Source organism: Grampus griseus (genome assembly GCF_964374135.1).
Source record: "Grampus griseus genome assembly, chromosome: 20".
NCBI classification, from domain to species: domain Eukaryota; kingdom Metazoa; phylum Chordata; class Mammalia; order Artiodactyla; family Delphinidae; genus Grampus; species Grampus griseus.
The window spans coordinates 42,457,060-42,475,763 of NC_139014.1; the positions used below are offsets into that span (position 1 = coordinate 42,457,060).

The following is an 18,704-nucleotide window of genomic DNA, read 5'->3' on the forward strand; positions in this document are numbered from 1 at the left end:
CTTTATTAGGGGTATGACAGCTGGTTAGAAGGCAGAAGTTCTCTTCTCCCGATAGTGGGGCAGAAAAGGAAAGATCTCCAACAGAGGAGCAAGAAAGGACTGATATCTTGAAAGAAAAGCAGAGCGGGAGAAAGGTAAGCAGAGGTGGACCACCTCCCACCAGTAAGAAAACAAGAAAAGCAGCCTGACTTCTATCATCGCCCTGTTATAGTAACCCACGGTATTTATTTCCAGGACACGTGAAACGATGTTCTCTAGTCCTGTCTGAATGATCTCTGATACGGCTTCCTGAGGCTAGGGAGGTCCTTCTGCTCTGCCTACATGGTCCTCTCTAGTCTTCGACACTAAAGGGGGTTGTGCTGGAGAACTGTCTACGGCAGAAGGTTTTGCTTTTCTTCTTGCTTTAGGGTTCTCACCTGTTTCACAACGCTTATCACCACGGAGACAGTGGGAATGATTCGGCTACTGGTTGAGAAGGAGGGAAATTCTAGGTGGGGTTCTTGAGGCCAAAGGTGGGTCGGTTGTGGGATAGAATTGGGGCCACCGCAACGGGGCAGCTTTGTGGCTGAGGGACGCTGAGTTCATTTCACTCCCCTGGGAATGGATTGGTCCTGTCCCTCTGTTCTGCCTTAAGAACCTGACACTGGGCCTGACTTCTATTTTGAAAGCCAGGTGACGGACAGACAGGAAGCAGCTTCCGTCATGGGTACGTCCTCCATCACCTCTGATGGACTGGCTTCCCTGTGCTCCCTAGAGAGCTTACATCTTCTTTCCACGGTATGTGTAATAAATTCATGAGAAAAGCTTACAAAGTGAGATTATGCCCCAACGATGCCTGAGAAAAAGTACGGGCTAGAAAAAAGACTGGTGTTTGAAAAGGCAGTGGAAGAATTTTTTTTTTTTTTTGGCATTCTTGGTCTGAAAAAGCATATTTTTGAGTGCACTGCTGAAATCATGAGCCGTCACTGAAGGCTGGTAAATATTACATTATCTATCTATATAGAGAAGACTCCGATTTGCTCTTGTTCGTTGTCACAGAAGTCTCCATTGCTTCTTTTTAATTCTCTCCGGCTTCTCCTTCCCCTCCTCCACCCCCCTCCTCCTTCTTTTGGATAATGTAAGTATTTACGGTTGTGTGCTCTCCCCCACCGGGTTCCTACTGGTCTTCCGTAGCACGCTGCGTCAGGCATCTACCACTGCTGTAAGTGGAGGTCCATGGGGGAATTCAAATTGAGATCCGTGACATCCAGGAAATCGATGTTGAAGATGCTGGGGCCGCCGGTGGAGAGGGAGCTGAAGCTCGGGGTGGAGCTGGGTGGCGTGATGTCCAGCCACTCCATACTTTCCCAAGGAGATTCCGTGAAGCTTAAGGGCAGCCCACTGCTGTCCACGGAAGAGGGTGAATACTGAGTCTGCATGGGGGAGAGGGGGCCCGGCAGGATCTCGTGCGCGTTGAAGAGGTCTTCCGCAGCCTTCCCGGAGAATCCATCCATCATCCCATCGAAAGGGGGTTCCTCGCTCCCGATTTTCAGAAGGGCGACGTCGCCCACCTTCCCCAAGGGGCTCTGGGAATTTAATAAGACTTCAAGGTGCTCGTTGCTGTCGGCGCCGTAGTGATCGAAGGAGAGCTGGCCTCCTGCAGAGGCTGGTTCAAAGGAAGCCGGGGGCTTGGAGGGGAGGGCAGCAGTGGGGCTTCGAGAAGACCCAGGTATCTTTGGGACTTTTTGAAGACATGAATGATCCTCTCTGGCGTCAGCTGGCATTTCTGTTGGTAAAACACAATGGGAATTGTTCAAGCACTTCCGCTCGAGCATGACACGTGCATGAATCTCTGGAATGAATGACTTACGTGTAGACACAGGAGATGGCCATGCTTCTCGGGTCACTGCTCATCACCCAGTCTGATCCCCAAACTGCTCTGTATATCCTCAGTTCTTCCCTTGGGTCTCTACCCAAACCCTCTCCTGCTGGAAATTCCACTCTGTGATTATTGATTGCTCAAAGCAGGTTCTTTTACCTGCTTCTTCACTGACACCTGGCTGTCCCCTGAGGACACTACATCCTCCGTTACACCCTCACTGGGGGTTCCTTTGTTGCAGAGCCAGAAGATGGGTCATCAGGTCCTTTCTCATTGCCACGTTCTGATTGTCACTCCCCCTCATTCTTATTAACTCCTCAGTGGTTTCTTTCTTTTTTTTTTTTTTTTTTGCGGTACGTGGGCCTCTCACTGTTGTGGCCTCTCCCGATGCGGAGCACAGGCTCCGGACGCGCAGGCTCAGCGGCCATGGCTCACGGGCCCAGCCGCTCCGCGGCACGTGGGATCTTCCAGGACCGGGGCACGAACCCGCATCCCCTGCATCGGCAGGCGCACTCCCAACCACTGCGCCACCAGGGAAGCCCTCCTCAGTGGATTCGAGGGTCATGCTGCTCTCCTTGGCCCCGCCCCCGCCCCCCAGTCTCCTGGCCCCTCCTCTTCATCCACTGAAAACTCTACTTCCGGTTCATTGTTTTCCTCCCACTTCAACTCTTGCTATCCTCTGTGCCTTCAGCATCCCCAGAAGTGACCCGTTGTCCAGCTGGCCTCTCCGTTCCTTGACACTCCATCCCTCCAACCCAGCTGATTCCGCCATTCCCATTCTGCCGGACACAGCCTGGACTTTGTTGTCCCCAAACACTGCATCCCCCTGAAAGCTCGATTTCAATCAATATTGCCAACTCTCTGTCCACCTCCTCCTATTCCTCTAGCTCCCCTCATAAGGATCCCACGACAACAACTTCTCAGCCAGCTGGGGTCACCCCAACCTACCAACTCTGCTGTTTTATCACCATCCATCAGCCCCTTCTGGTTTTTACTTCTTGTCCCGTCTATACTCCTGAGCCACCACTGTAATTACTCTCTCATAAATATCCTTAATCCCCTTGTCCTTTTCTCCCATCACCATACTCCCTTGGCAAAAGCCCGCATCTGGATGAATCTTATCATCTGTTTTCTCTGAGCCTGCCCTGGATCGGCTGGACGTTCAAGAGAAAAATTACACAATGAAGCTGCCCGGTTCCTCTTTAACTTCATGATGTCAAGCCTACGAGGGGCACTTAATACTGCCTAGGGATCCTACTGTGTTTCTCCAGAAAACTCAATTCACTTGTGATCAATTCATCACTGTTCTTCTTTCCTGGAACCTCCCGTGCTCCCCTCTTGCACCCCGACTCTTTGCAGACCTTGCCAACATACTTCATTAAAAATATAAGGGTGTCTGATAGGAACCCACTCATCTTTCCATTACAAAACTTACAACGATACATACCCCTGTGTCCATCTTTTCCTTTTTCCCTCTTGTTACAATGGAAGAATTGCCTGTTTACTTGCTTTTTCCCCATCTCCCCTACCAGACCGCAAACCCCCTAAAGGTGGAGATTGTGCCTGGTACAGTATTGAACCTAGTATGATGCCTGGCCACTTTTCTCCCTGAAACTTTAAATGTCGTTACTTAAGGGCTCAGATCTGGAGTCTTTTCTTTCTATGCACACGTTCTCCTTACATGATCCTACTCATTTGTGTGGTTTCAAATTTTAGGCACATACTATATAATTTTTAAAAAAGAAATAAATGAATGACTTAAAAGGAGGCAAAAAGAACACACTGACCATTTTTTACTTGAATGCCATGTGAACATGAATGGGCCATCAGTGGGAGATTACCAATTAAATTTCATTTTGAGTAGGTAGCACAAAACTTGCCTTTTCTGCTTTCTTCTTCTTATAATTAACAAGAGGGGGACGTTGGGATTAGAACAGTAGGGACAAGTGGTGTAGCAGGAGAAAACATTTAGGGAAACACGGACTGAGCTGAAAGATGAAAACTGTTAAAATGACTGATGAAAATTTTTCTGAGGACAACGAGACAGAGGCAGTGAGGAATCATCATCTATGCCTTCTATTCACATTATCTCTGCTTCAAATGTGGACGGGAGGCTGAGAGGAAGTGACACTCAACCCTGAGACGACTTTTTGGTCCAGCTTACAATGAGCATCTGACCTTGATCCTAAGGTTTGCTCCCCAGAGTACATGCAGGTGCAGGGCATCCTGATGTCTTACCTCCACTTTCAATGAGGACATCCAGGAGTTCGTCCATCTGCTGACTCTGGGTCATTTGCTATTGCAAAGTAACCAAAGGAGAACAGAGAAGTTAAAAAATGGCAACCGCTTCTGTAGGAAATCATTAGAAGCAGCACAACAGGCTTTTGAAGTAGGTCTGGCTAGGGTCTGTTTTTTTTTAATTGTGGTAAAATACACACAACATAAAATTTACCATCTCAACCATTTCAGAGTGTGCAGTTCAAGTGCATTAAGTTCATTTACATTGTTGTGCCACCGTCACCACTGTCCAGCTCCAGAACTTTTTTCATCTTGCAAAACTGAAACTCTGTCCCCATTAAACACTAACTCTCCATTGCACCCTCCCCCAGCCCCTGGCACCCACCGTTCTATTTTCTGTCCCTCTGAATTTTTTTTTTTTTTTTTTTTTTTTTTGGTACGCGGGCCTCTCACTGTTGTGGCCTCTCCCGCTGTGGAGCACAGGCTCCAGAAGCGCAGGCTCAGCGGCCATGGCTCACGGGCCCAGCCGCTCCGCGGCATGTGGGATCTTCCCGGACCGGGGTACGAACCCATGTCCCCTGCATCGGCAGGCGGACTCTCAACCACTGCGCCACCAGGGAAGCCCTGTCCCTCTGAATTTGACAACTCTGAGTACCTCGGATAAGTGGATTGATACAGCATTTTTCCCTTTACAGCTAGATTATTTCACTTAGCATAATGTCTTCGAGGTGCATCCACGCTGTATGTATCGTATGTCAGAGTCTCCTTCCTTGTGAATGCTGAGTAATATTCATTGCATGTACAGAATATGTATTTGGTTTATCCATACCTCCATCAATGGTTTATGCATTCATCCATTCAACCAACTTAGGATGCTTCCACCTTTTGGCCTTTGTGAATAATGCGGCCACGAATATGGGTGTCACTGACTAAAGGTTTTTGAACCATGTGTGATTAAAGCTCAGTATGAATTCTAGACAGGAAAACTACTGAATAAAACAATCTATTACAACAAAAGAAGGGGAAAAGGAGGCAGAATGCTCCCCAGCCCAGAGTTCTTCAGAGTGAATTCAGTTGTTTGAGAAGCTTCCATCCCAGGAGATGGGCACCTTAACACATATATAGTATGGCCATTTTTTTATCACTTTGAAGTGACTTGGGTAGGACACAAAACAAGCCTCAACAAATTTAAGAGGACAGAAGTTAGTTCAAGCATCGCTTCTGATCACAATGGCATGAAACTAGAAATCAACCACAGAAAAAGAAATGAGAAAAAAATGCTTACATGGAGGCTAAACTACCTGCTACTAAAAAAACCAGTGGGTCAGCGATGAAATCGAAGAGGACATTTAAAAATATCCAGAGACAATTGACAGTGAAAACACAACCGTACAAAACCTATGGGATGCCGCAAAAGCAGTTCTTAGAGGGAAATTCATAGTGATACGTGCCTTCCTCAAAAAAACAAGAAAATTCTCAACTTACCACCTAAAAGAACTGGAAAAAGAACAAACAAAACCTAAAGTCAGCAGAAGGAAGGAAGAATTAAAGAACAATAGGAAAAAAATCAATAAAACCAAAGGCTGGTTCTTTGGAAGGGTAAACAAAATTGACAAACCTCTGGCCAGACTCACCAAGAAGAAAAGAGAGAGAACCCAAATAAACAAAATAAGAAATGAGGTGACTCAGCTCTGCCACCCATTTGGTTGCTGAGGATGTGACCCAAGAACGTGGTTCCTCATTGTGATAGCTTGTGGAACCTATCAACGTTTGTAGGGACTACACCTTCCCCTCTGGCTCATCTGAGTTGTGAAGCAGAGTCCGTTTACGGAAGTCCACTTTGCCTGGCCTTTTTTTTTTTTCTTTTGAAACCAAGAAGGATGTGTTGATGTTTACAGATACCAGGGGACAGGAATGGGGAGAACAGAGGCATAATTTGATCTCACTCTTCTGAGAGCTGGGTCCCAATAAACACAGGCATCAATGATCAACGTGGGTGAGAGCACTGCTTAGAGAACGAATCATTTGCATTAAATGCCTACAAGGTCTGGCAGGTAATGAAAATGAGCCAAACACAGAGCAAGAGAGAGAGAGGGGTAGAGGCTAGAACACATGTTCTGGTCCAAGGAGGCGACGATACTTTGTTTCAGGCAATGGTTGTCTGGCAGAGATGTGCCTCCGGGTTGCCAGTTCTCTGATTCTTTTTCAGAAATGGGAAAGCCTATGTTCTGCATAAAATTTCCCGATATTTAAAACACTCTCTCATCTAAATGAAATCTAACTGCAGGCTGACTTTGCTCTGCAGGATACCAGGGGGCAGCCACCGATGGAGATGGTATTTTCTGGGTTGAGCACACACGGAGGGCCACGTGATACCTTATCCACATTCAGGCCATTTGAAATATAAGATCACGCATTGCTGGTTTTTTCTTTCTTTTTTTTTTTTTTTTTACTTATTAGTTGAAAATTTTCCAAACATAAATGGAAGTGGAGGCTACAACAAACCTCCACGATTACCCAGCTTCTACAACCATTCATATCTTACTAGGATCACTGAATTTTGAAGCTAGGAAGAAACTTAGAAACGACTGGCCCAGCAATTCCTCTCATATATTTGAGTACCTATCCCATGTCTGGACCATGTGATAAATGCTGCATCATCTGAAATCCTTATGCAGTAGATATCATCCCCATTTTATGTAAGAGAAGTTGAATACTTGCCCAACGGTAGTGGGAGAGGCAGCTGGCACGAAGCCCAGGCATCTGGGCGTCCAGCCAACCTCTTCTCTCTCTGCCTCAGGCAGCATCTGTACACACACAACACATCCCCACAGTGAGCATCTAGACATTTTGCTCATTCCAGCAGGGAGGTGACAGACACGCTCAACAACAGAATCTCCACGCGTGAGGCCGCATCATGTAAAAACACGTCCACTGAGTCAGCCTACTCTTCCGTAAAGACCAGATCATGTGCTTACCTGCTTTACTGCATCTTCATAGGATGGAGGCTGGCTTATCTCTGAAACTGCTGAAGTTGACTTAGAAAAAGTTGGGGATGGAAGTGAAAACTTTGGCCCTGACTTATCAGAAGAGTGTAAACCAGCCATCTGGGTGAGTAAAACGCAGAGAAAGACAATCAATCCATGCGTCGGAAATGGTACAGCTTCTGTTTTAGAAACTACAGGCTAAATTCTGCAAACATTGACTTAAGGCAAAACAAAAGCTGGGGCTTAAATTTATGTTACATATATACCACAGATACATATTAACAATGGTACACATCACTATGGACTCAAAGCTGGAGGCGTCTCAGGATGGGAACCTCGAAAATTCATTTCCCCCCCTCTAAGGTACACCCTGGCTGTTGGGAGAAAGTGAGATGAGAAAAGAAAATAAAGCAAAGGGTCCATCCAATCAGACATGAAGAGCTCCACCAACCCAGGAATTTCCAGAGTGATTTATCTCCCACCCCGTTTCATTCCCAAGTGGATGTATAAGCAGACAGTTGCAGGCAGGTGTTGCCAGGGTATCTCTTCATGAGCCAGCCTTGGGGATTGTGAGAGCATTCTGTGCAGTGCCCGGGACCTTTCAGGGTCTCTGTCCCCTCAGGATGCCCTGCCCTGGGGCCTGCAGCACTTTTGTGTCATGGCCGTCTCACGTTTGTCTCCTTTTTTTTTTTTTTTTTTCCTGGTACGTGGGCCTCTCACTGTTGTGGCCTCTCCCGTTGCGGAGCACAGGCTCCGGACGCGCAGGCTCAGTGGCCATGGCTCACGGGCCCAGCCGCTCCGCGGCATGTGGGATCTTCCCGGACCGGGGCACGAACCCGCATCCCCTGCATCGGCAGGTGGACTCTCAACCACTGTGCCACCAGGGAAGCCCATTTGTCTCCTTTTTACCATCTTCCCACTGCTCCTTGAATTCCCTGTGTCCCGCATCTTTTATATCCCCGATTGTCCCACCTGCTGACACGTAACATCTCTTCCCTTTTGCACCGTGATTCCAACTTTCTGCATCTCTCCAGTCCTTTCCGAGGACCCACTACTTCTTTCTCCACATTTTTTTCCCATGAGCCCTGACTCCAATCTTGAACTTCACTGAACCAGGTCTGTTTGCCATGATGTTTCGCAAACATACCAAGGCCGTGTTAGTTGGCATGATTTCTGGGATGAACCCTGGAAACAGTGCCTTGGAATACCCTCACTTTTATCTGTACATCCATTTCTGTCCTTTTCAAGTGGACTTGTTTCTATCCAAAATGTAATTTCTTTCTGCCTTTGAACCTCAACATTTAGAGAACAGGGGCCACAGAGAGAGAAGAGGCAAAGCCAATCCCCCAGTTTAAACCTCTTCCCAGGTGCCTACCTTTTGCTGTACACCTGGGCTTTTGGGACAAGAGTTGCCCCCGGCACCATGACTGCTGTCTGCCTGGGCTCCAGAGAAAGAGGGGTGAAGGCTGGAAGGCTGGGGAGAGAAGCTTGAAGGATGGCCCTCACGTGCCCCTGAGTTCTGTAGAAAGGAAGAAGGACAAATTAAATGGCCACCAGCAGCATATCTGAGGGTAACCTTTGCTGAGACAACTAGTCCCTGCCCTGGTATCTCATCTTTCCAAACCTCCCTGAATTCTATCACCAAAGTCTCAGATCTGGCTTTGGACGTATCATTTCCTGTTCACAAACTTTCCATGGTTTCCACACATCTACATCGTAGGGTCTCCACATCTAACCAGGATAAGTCTTCAAGACACTCCACAGTCGAGTACGATTTCCCTCTGCGAGCTTAAATTCTACTAATCCCTCCGGGCCCTGGACATACGCCCTCCCTGTGTTTCTTCACATGGAATGATCTTTCCTGACCCTCCTTCTCCAACTCCACTTCTCAAGTTCAACCCCTCTGCAAAGCCTTCCAGACTTTTCTAGCACTTCATGGTCAACACCCACTGCCATGCTCTGGGCGGCATTTAATGTCAAAAGTGCCCATCAGTGATGTTATCCGATATTGCTCTTTACCTTTTAATTTTTTTTTTTATTATGGAATCATTCATGTCTTTACAAAGAGTGCTTTGTAAACCATCAATGACTGTACAAATGGTAGTTCTTCTTGAGAGTATCGATATCCTTCAATTGAGCCCCTTCTGGTCCACAGCTGTATATTTCAAGAGCTATTTTCACCTTTGTTGCCTAGGCCATGAGGCGCTCAATACCTGTTGTCAATGAGGATGGTAATCCGTGTGAGTTTCAGCTCCTCTCAGAGTGCTGACTGAGGTCTGAGCACCATTCACGTGAATGTGTTGTTCTGGTGGGTTCATAAAAATGCATTCGCCTTACCTATGGCCACGCCTCATACTCCCAGGGTAGAGAATATTCAGTGGGAAAAGGGCATGCATTTTAGAGTCTGATAAACCTAGGTTCCTGCGACGCTGGGCAACTGGCTTCTCCTCCCTGGGCCTTATTTTCCTCAATAGCAAAGAGTGATAAATTGGAACTCGTAAGGTTGTTGTGACAATGAATGAGATGACTCATGTACATGGCTCTTATTACCCGGTACACGGCAGGCATCCAATTAATGTAAGTGTTTTTCCTATTCCCTTTCTAATAACATGGATTCCAGAACCTTTTGATAACGTAACTGTCTTTCTCAAAGAGACTTTCCTAATAATTCTTTGTTTTCATGGATAAAAGGAAAGTCCTGGATGGTCACCTTGGTCTAGTCTTTGAACGGGTCACTGTTCTAAGCCATCCCTACTCTCCCTCTGCACCAAACACACTGGTTTCTTTCTGGTCCTTGAACATTCCACACGTGCTCCTACCACAGGGCCCTTGCACTTGCTGCTCCTTCTTCACCTGCAATGCCTTTGCCTCAAGTATTTACAAGGTTTTCTCCTTTACCTCCTTCAAATGTCCCGGGCCCTTCCCTTTAAAGTTGTAAACTTCCAAACTCCTAATCTCCCTTCTCTGCCTTTTTTCTGTAAAATGTATCATCTTCTAATGTGTTAAACACTTACTTATACCTTTTGTTTACTATCTGTCTCCCCATGAGAATAGGGATTTTGTTTGGCCAGCTCAGCACTAATCCCCAGAGACTAGAACAGAGCCTGGCACACCGTAGGTAAAGATCTGCACCGTGCAGACCATGACATGGCCATGGTAACTCCCTCTTTGGCCCTCTTGATGAGTTGGTTTGGCCTATGGTAAGGCTAGATACCAAGGGGTCCTGGGAACAGCCCCACGAGCCAAATCCAGCCCCTGGCTTGTTTTTGTAAATAAAGTTTCACTGGAACACAGCCACGTGCATTCGTTTACCAGTTGTCTATGGCTGCTTTCATGATCCAGGCGTAGGGCTGAGGAGCTGTGACAGAGACTGTACATCCCACAAAGCCAAAACCACTTATGATCTAGCCCTTTCCAGAACAAGCCACGCCAGTCTCAGAAGTGAGTTCGCTCTACTGTAAAGGCTTGTGCATCGTGGCGTCGGGCAGCTGCTACTGGGTTTGTGGCGAACCCTCCCCGTGAAAAGTTCCAACGTCAGCTCTGTAGCAGCTGCACGTCCACGTCCCGCTTCCAGGAAGACGGGTTCACCAGGCATGGGGCCAGGAGTTCTTACCTGTGCAGTACACACCTGGCTGCCGACAGGTGAGGAGACCCTGTGCTCTTCTCCTTGGGCGCCCGAAGATGCGGGTAGGAAGTAATGGTTGTTTGGCGAGGGGGGCAAACTGATGTGCTGCGGGCTTTTCACAGCCCCGAGGGGCGAATGCTGCGGGGAGCACTGCGGGCTGAGGAATGTGGAAGAAAGTACGCTGGTTTGACCCGAGGGCTCCGCACAGTGAGCGTTCCCGAGGGGCAGGAGCTGAGCATCTTCACGAGCCGGCGGCTGGCCCTCGGAGCAGGCGCTCTGTCTTTTCACAGCTATTTGCGGGGACGCGAACGGACAGCTGGAGGTGGCGTCTTCCTGCTTGATGGGGGCGGCCGGGAAAGGCAGCAGCTTCTTCTCGGGACAGTTGCTCCTCTTGTGCTTCTGCAGCTGCAGCCTCAGCTCCTCCACCTGCCTCTGTTCTTGCTGGAGTTTCCAGGTGAGCTCGTTGATCACCTTCTGCTTCTCCACCAGCATCTTGTCCTTCTCGGAGTCCAGTCCGTCCAGCTCGGGAGGGATGGAACCCCCATTGAGACTGCCCATGAGGCTTTCCTCGGGGCACGCGTGGACTGGGGACGGATGCAGGCCAAAGGACGGGGAGGCATCGTTGAAGGTGTCCGGCAGGGACCCCGCCACCGACAGGTCCGAAGAGGCGGGCGAGATTGGGGGGCTGGAGCTCGTGCTGCCGAAGTGGTAGAAGCCGTTGGACAAGGCGCCGGTGGACGGGGAGGACTGGTAATTGGGCAGCGCGTTGCTGGGTGTCACGGGAAAAGTGACAGTCGTTATGTCACCGAAGTTGGGCACAGGGTTCCCAGAACAGTCCTGGAAGGGCCGAAGCCGGTCCATGAGGGCCGTCTTGGTGCCGGACACCGGCAAACCTCGTATTCGAAGCTGCTGTCTTAACTCAGAGACCTAAAGAAACCAGGCCGTCGTTAGTGCTGCTTAATGACAATCTTTTAAAAATGTATTTATTGTTACAGAAACTTTAAGACATCACGAATGGGATTTTATAATGTCCCCTTCCTTGTTTCCGATTTCCTCCCCTACACCAGATGTTCGACGGTTTTGCACAATTTTACTGATTTGAAAATACTGGCATACACCATGTTTTCACGGGTCCAGATTATAGAAATGTCCAGCTCAAATGAACCACGGCGGTTATCTGGTCTACTGCTCTCCAACCCCCATCTGGGTCCTTGTCCCCACTTTACAGGTGAGAAAACTGATACCTGCCTGGGTTTGGACATCAACCCTCAACCCACAACATCAAAGCAGGCTGACGCCCCAGGACCTCTGCATCCTAGTTGAGTGCCCTGTCCACCACCTCTTTGCCACCACTGGCAAGAGCATTACAGCACAGCTGGGCCCCAGCCCGGGGTTCCTGATTCAGCAGGTCTGAGTTGGGGGCTGAGAATCTGGGTTTCTAGCAAGTTCCCAGAGGATGCAGATGCTACTGGTCTCAGGACCAGGTTCTCAGCCTTGCAGTTCTGCCTCACCATCAATGTCCTAATTTTACTGACTGGCTTGGTAACAGTCATATACTGAGAGAAGTGTGTGCGGAGATGAGACCATCATTCAAATCCTGGCCCTGCCTCTTCCCAGCTCAGTGATCTTTCTGTAAAATGGGTCTGACAGTACCTCCCTTATACATTTTTGTGAGGATTAAAATGGCCTAAAATTTGTAAAGGGCTTGGAGTAGTGCCCCACAAATTGTTAGTGCAGTGTGTTTGCTATTATTATTACGTTGATTCACATGGAATTATTTCAACCCTGCAATTTTATATAATATATATATATTATATAAAATTGCAGGGTTGAAATAATTCCATGTGTTCATAAATCACAGATATGTAAAAATATGACAGACATGATAGAACACTTTAGATCCATTAAAACTGATGCTATTTGTTGATATAGAATAATGAGTAATTATTTATGGTATATGATTAAGTGAGAAATGTTTGAATTGCTTGATTCTATTTCTATAAGAATTATATAAACATGTGTATGTGTGTATATATATATATATATATATATACTTAAACCTATGCTTGCAAGATGAAAATGTCTAGATAAAAATATGCTAAAATGTTAACAATCGTTCTCCTTATCTGTATTTCCAAAATAGCCCACATCAGCATATTACTTTTGTAATTAAAATGGGAAATATATTAAATACCTAAATGTCAATAATTCCATAAAACAGCCAGAAATCTATAGGGAAATATTCTTCTGATACTTTGCAAGGAAAGATCTTTCAAGCCTCAAAGCAAAGAAAGTAATAATAAAAATATTGACCACAAAAATTGAAAACTATAAGTCAAAAATACTGGAAGAAAATGCAAATGCAAACAGTCATCTCATTAAAACAATAATTGCAGGGCAAGTAATAAAGTGTTCGTAAGCTCAATGTATCAAAAGAAAAAGACTGACACCCAGTATAAAACTGGGTAATGGACATGATCCAATCCTTCACAAACAAAAGATAAAATTAAAAGAAAAATGGCCAATAACATATGTGTACCATCATTAGTGTTCCAAGAAATGCAAATAAAATAAGTATGTACCTAGCTTTGTATTCATCAAATCGACAAAGAAATGAATAATAACACTGTGTCAGTGAAGGAGCAGAAAAATAATTGAATAAAAATGTTAAGAAAAAAAAGCTTTTTAATACCTTGCTATTCCAAGTGTGGTCTTTGGACCAGCAGCATCAGACAGCATCTGGAGCTTATGGGAGAAATGCAGAATCTCAGGCCCCTCCCCACACCTATCAAATCAGAATCTGCGTTTCACCACGAGCCCCAGGTGGTTCACTGGGCACATTCAGGCTTGAGAAGTGCTGCCCTAACACGCTACCTCTGGGAATAGATTGGCACAAATGTTCAGGACAGGAATGGGGCCATATGGATCAAGAGTTCTTAAAAATAGTTATATATTTTGGTTTAGAAGTTCCACTCCCATGTATTTAGCCTGGGGAGATAATTAGAGAAATTAATAAATGTGTGTACAAATTTTATATCTATATATATATATTTTTTTTTGCGGTACGCGGGCCTCTCACTGTTGTGGCCTCTCCCGTTGCGGAGCACAGGCTCCAGACGCGCAGCCCCAGCGGCCATGGCTCACGGGCCCAGCCGCTCCGTGGCATGTGGGATCTTCCCGGACCGGGGCACGAACCCGGCAGAGAGTCCTCGGCAGGAGGACTCTCAACCACTGCGCCACCAGGGAAGCCCACAAATTATATTTTTAATAGCAAAAATTTGGAAGCAAGTTAAAAGTCCAATAGAGGGATGTCAACGAGGTGGAGAAATGATATGCCAGTATTAAAAAGAAAAATCTTATTGAATATTAAACGTTATGAAAAAGTCCATGATAAATAAAATAAAAGAGCATGCCCGAAGTATACGCTCACATAATTATTTTAAAATAATTATTTTAAAACCAAACACGTTCATGCATATTTTAAGTCTAGAACGATACAGAATCTGTGAGTTAATTGTCTTTTAAAATACTTGGGACTTCCCTGCTGGTCCAGTGGTTAAAACTGCGCCTTCCACTGCAGGGGGCGCAGGTTCGATCCCTGGCCGGGGAACTAAGATTCCACATGATGTGCAACCAAAAAAAAAATACTCTTCACTTTTTTATACGCTATCATGTTTCAATAGTGAATATATATTACATTAAGAGTTATTTTAAAAGTTATCTCAAAAAGGATTTGAATAACTTACCGTACCACAAGCAATAAAATACGCTCTCGGCCCCCCAGCCTGGCTAGCATTGTTTTACCATTTTCTTTTAGATTTGCTGGTTTGAAAAAGTGCAAGATGGCAGCTCATTAATGTTTTAATTTAGAGTTACTTAAAATTAATGAGCTCTACGTTTATTTTTAGAATCTGCTCTGGCACTGAATAATTTAAACAACATTATTAAATAATGCAGCTCATATTCTAAAATAAAATGAATACTTGTTCAGTCCAGTTTGCTATAAGTTTCAGAATATTATGCTGTGTAGGCTTGCCTGGGACAAAGATTTGTATAAACCTCTTTCTTACATTCCCTGGTGTTTTATTTTTTTAATTAATTAATTTTTTGGCTGTGTCATGCAGCATGTGGGATTCTAATTCCCCGACCAGGGATCGAACCCGCACTCCCTGCATTTGAAGCACAGAGTCTTAACCACTGGACCACCAGGGAAGTCCCTCCCTGGGGTTTTAATCGTTGATAAAACTTTAAACCATTTATTACGAAAAATTTCAAACATACACAAAAGTAAATAGAAAAGTGTAGCGAACCCACAAACCCATTAACCAGCTCTGACGATTATCAGCCCGCATTTGTTTCATTTATACGCCAATCTTGTTTGATTTACACCCCAAACTACTTTTTCCCCTACATTTCCTGAATTATGTGGAAGCAAGTTATACATTTTAATCTGTAAATATTTTGGTATCTTTGTCTAAAAAGTAAGTACTTAAAAAATATAGACATAAGATCATTATCACACCTAAAAAGATGAATAATTATTTCTTAATATCCATCAAATATTTTCCCAATTTTTTAAACTTCCCATTTACTTTCTCTCTCCTCCCCCGACCCCCCATGCTCTCTGGTTCTCTGACTCTCCAGTTTGTTAGAAGCAGGATACAAAAAAATCCATATACTGTCAAATTTCCACTTAGAACTTTTTAATGAGAAATCAAATTTTTTTCTCAGTGCCTTTCCCCTTTCACTTCTTTTTTTTTCTTTCTTTCTTTTTTTTTTTGTGGTACGCGGACCTCTCACTGTTGTGGCCTCTCCCGTTGCGGAGCACAGGCTCCAGACGCGCAGGCTCAGCGGCCATGGCTCACGGGCCCAGCCGCTCCGCGGCATGTGGGATCTTCCCGGACCGGGGCACGAACCCGTGTCCCCAGCATCGGCAGGCGGACTCTCAACCACTGCGCCACCAGGGAAGCCCTTCCCCTTTTACTTCTATGAAGCAAAACATAAGCATTTTTCTGGAAAACATCACCTTCATTGCCTTACCTTTCTGATTACTTTTTTTGAGGGTTACCTTCATTAAGTCCTCTGATTTCTTCCTTTCCCTAAATGTTTCCATCATTCACCTCCTTTATTCCTCTTCTCTCCTTCCTTTCCGCCTTCTCCATCCTTCCCTCCCACTCTTTCCATTTTGTTCTCCTTCTATCTCACTTGCTGCTCTACTTCCAACCCTCCTCACTATACAAACGATTCCAAGATTTCTGTTCCTATCCCTGACAGCACAGGTGAGCTGAGCGAGGCTAATATACGTCTAACTGATGGAAACTGCCTAGACTTTTTCTCTTGGTTGTCCTCCTGGTACTTGTGCTCAACTTTTCTAAACTGAATGAACTTGCCAACATACCTTGAAACCATCTCCTCAGTCTACCCTCCCAATTTCTGCTACTGCTGTAACTCTCCCAGGTGACACCTCTCCCCATACACCCAGTAGTCAAGCCCAGTTCAGGTTTCTCCCGTCTACCCCCCGCCCCCTTTCCACTCTCAAGAATGACAATAGCAAAGCCTTTGATATCAGTCACTTGAGTTCAAGCCCCAGTTTTGTCACGTAGAAGCTGGTTAACTTGCATTTCACTTAACCTCTTTAAGATCCTGATTTATTATGTTTACATTTAAAACTTATCTTGTGGGGCAAAAATTAAACCAAATCTCAAAGTAAACAAAACTGATAAACTTTTAGCCAGACTCATCAAGAAAAAAAAGGGAGAGGGCTCAAATCAATAAAATTAGAAACGAAAAAGAAGTAAACAGTGGACACCACAGAAATACAAAGGATCCTAAGAGACTACTATGCCAATAAAATGGACAACCTGGAAGAAGTGGACAAATTCTCAGAAAGGTACAATCTCCCAAGACTGAACCAGGAAGAAATAGACAATATGAACAGACCAATCACAAGTACTGAAATTGAAACTGTGATTTAAAAACTCCCAACAAACAAAAGACCAGGACCAGGTGGCTTCACAGGTGAATTCCATCAAACATTTAGAGACGAGTTAACCCCTCTCCTTCTGAAACTATGCCGAAAAATTGCAGAGGAAGGAACACTCCCAAACTCAATTCTAAAGCAAACCTCTGAAAGCTGGCCGACCGATAGTTTATACTCAAAAAATGGTAGTTCCCACTGTCACCACCACCATCTCCTTATACCTCTGTTAATTACTGTAACTATAACGAGCCAATGATTCTGCGCATGTGCACGCCAAGGAAACCACCTCTAGGGGCTCTGATAGGCACATCATAGCTGGACTATGTTTTCTTTGGGGCCAAGACATCTCCAGTCCTACGTGATCTGAGCTCCCATCCGGAGATAGACTACTTAAAAAAAAAAATCTTTGTAGAAGACATATGACATGAAAGTTACCATTTAATAATGTGTAAGGGTACAGTTCAGTGGCATTAAGTACATTCACGATGTTGTGCAAATATCACCACCACCCATCTCCAGAACTTTTTCATCATCTCAAATTGAACCTCTGTACTCATGAAACACTCACACTTTATTCCCCTCTCCCCTGGGAACTAACATTCTACTTTCTGCCTCTATGAATTTGAGGACTCCAGGGACCTCACAGAAGTGGATGCACACAATATTTGTCCCTTTGTGTCTGGTTTACTTCACTTAGCATAAAGTCTTCCAGGTGAGAGGAGCTACTTCTGTCTCTATGGGCTGATGATCTGCGGGGGTGTGGAGGGTGAGGGGCCACCGCTCTGCAGAGCATCATCATACACCTGACGTCCTCCTCTAGGTTTACAGCTGCCAAACTGAAACAAACTCGACGAAACCCAAGCATTTTTATTCCAAGTGTAAGGAATAGAGAAACCTTGGATATCAAAGCCCAAGATACATTTTATCTACCAGTGTTGACATTTGGTGGCCACTGAACTTCCTCTAATTTGAAAGAGTCCCAAGCCTACTTTTCCCCCAAAGGAGAGAATGACTGAGGGCTGAGCATGGGAAGAAGGATGACCAAGGAGGACTGAGGGCTGGGGAAGGGCCATAGGACTGGCCCAGTGAGGACCACGGGGGCCTTTAGGAATTTAGTGTTTTGGGGGAAAAATGATAAGATCCTCTTGGGGAGAAGAGTAATCGGTGGGGTGGAAACTAGGTAAAGAGGTGCAATCATGGAGCTGCAGTAGGCATTAGAGGGAGGTGTGCCCACGCATTGGAGACCCAGAAGGGCCCTGCCTCCATCCTTTTCTGTCCTTTTGTAAACACCAGACAGACAAATCTGGCGATCCTGAGGACTGCTCTGAAACACACCAGGTTCAACTCAAAAGGCCAGCGTCCTTTCAGTGAACAGAGATCCATGAGTGTGATCCAGAGTCAACTGCTAGCGCACGTGTATCCCTTAACAAGCTGCTGCTACACTTCAGGGCAGAAGTTCTCAGAACTGGGGATTTCATAATAGAACAGCACCTGGTCTTAAATTGTATTATCGACATAGGGTTCCCAACGTTTTACCTCGTTGAGTAAGGACTATTCTCCGTATTTAATAGCATCTTGATGGAAGAAAAAGAAATAAAACACCAGAAACACTCAACTTCTATCCACTGCTGCCATCATTTCCCGATGGAAAGGACGTTTTGACATTGAAAACATTGTGGGGAAATAAATACTTCAGATAAAGACTGGTCAGATATATTGAACGCAGTTAGATTCATGAAAAGCTCTTGACGTGGCTCTTGTTTTTCTTATTTCAAGAGACTGGTAAAAGTTCATCGTGAAGTTGGCCATCGGAAACTTGTATCAATCTCAAAGCCGCCCTCTGCGCTAAGGGCTAGCACGTATACGATTCTATTTGACTCTTACAATGACTCATTGCAAAGGAGGAATGTGAGAGGCAGAAACATTAAGAGAAGAGCTGAGCTGGGAGCCCCCAGTCTCCTGTTCTATTGGGTATCCAACCACAGTGGTTAAAAAAATATATATATTTGTTAAAAA

The 18,704-nt window shown here is 45.5% G+C and overlaps 1 protein-coding gene across 2 annotated transcripts in view; it reads right to left on the reverse strand.

Moving 5' to 3' along the window:
* Nucleotides 1–1,190: 1,190 nt before the first annotated feature.
* The window catches only part of MYOCD (myocardin), a gene marked incomplete at both ends in the record, with an annotated part of 89,922 nt that continues 72,408 nt past the window's right edge, over nt 1,191–18,704 (reverse strand). Inside the window, 5 exons of one of the 2 annotated variants that reach the window (XM_082678320.1) lie at nt 1,191–1,765; nt 4,097–4,154; nt 7,075–7,203; nt 8,459–8,602; nt 10,697–11,635. In XM_082678320.1, the coding sequence (XP_082534446.1) occupies nt 1,191–1,765; nt 4,097–4,154; nt 7,075–7,203; nt 8,459–8,602; nt 10,697–11,635 (1,845 nt within the window). The remainder of the gene's footprint in view (nt 1,766–4,096; nt 4,155–7,074; nt 7,204–8,458; nt 8,603–10,696; nt 11,636–18,704) is intronic. The other variant, XM_082678321.1, reaches the window with a different exon arrangement.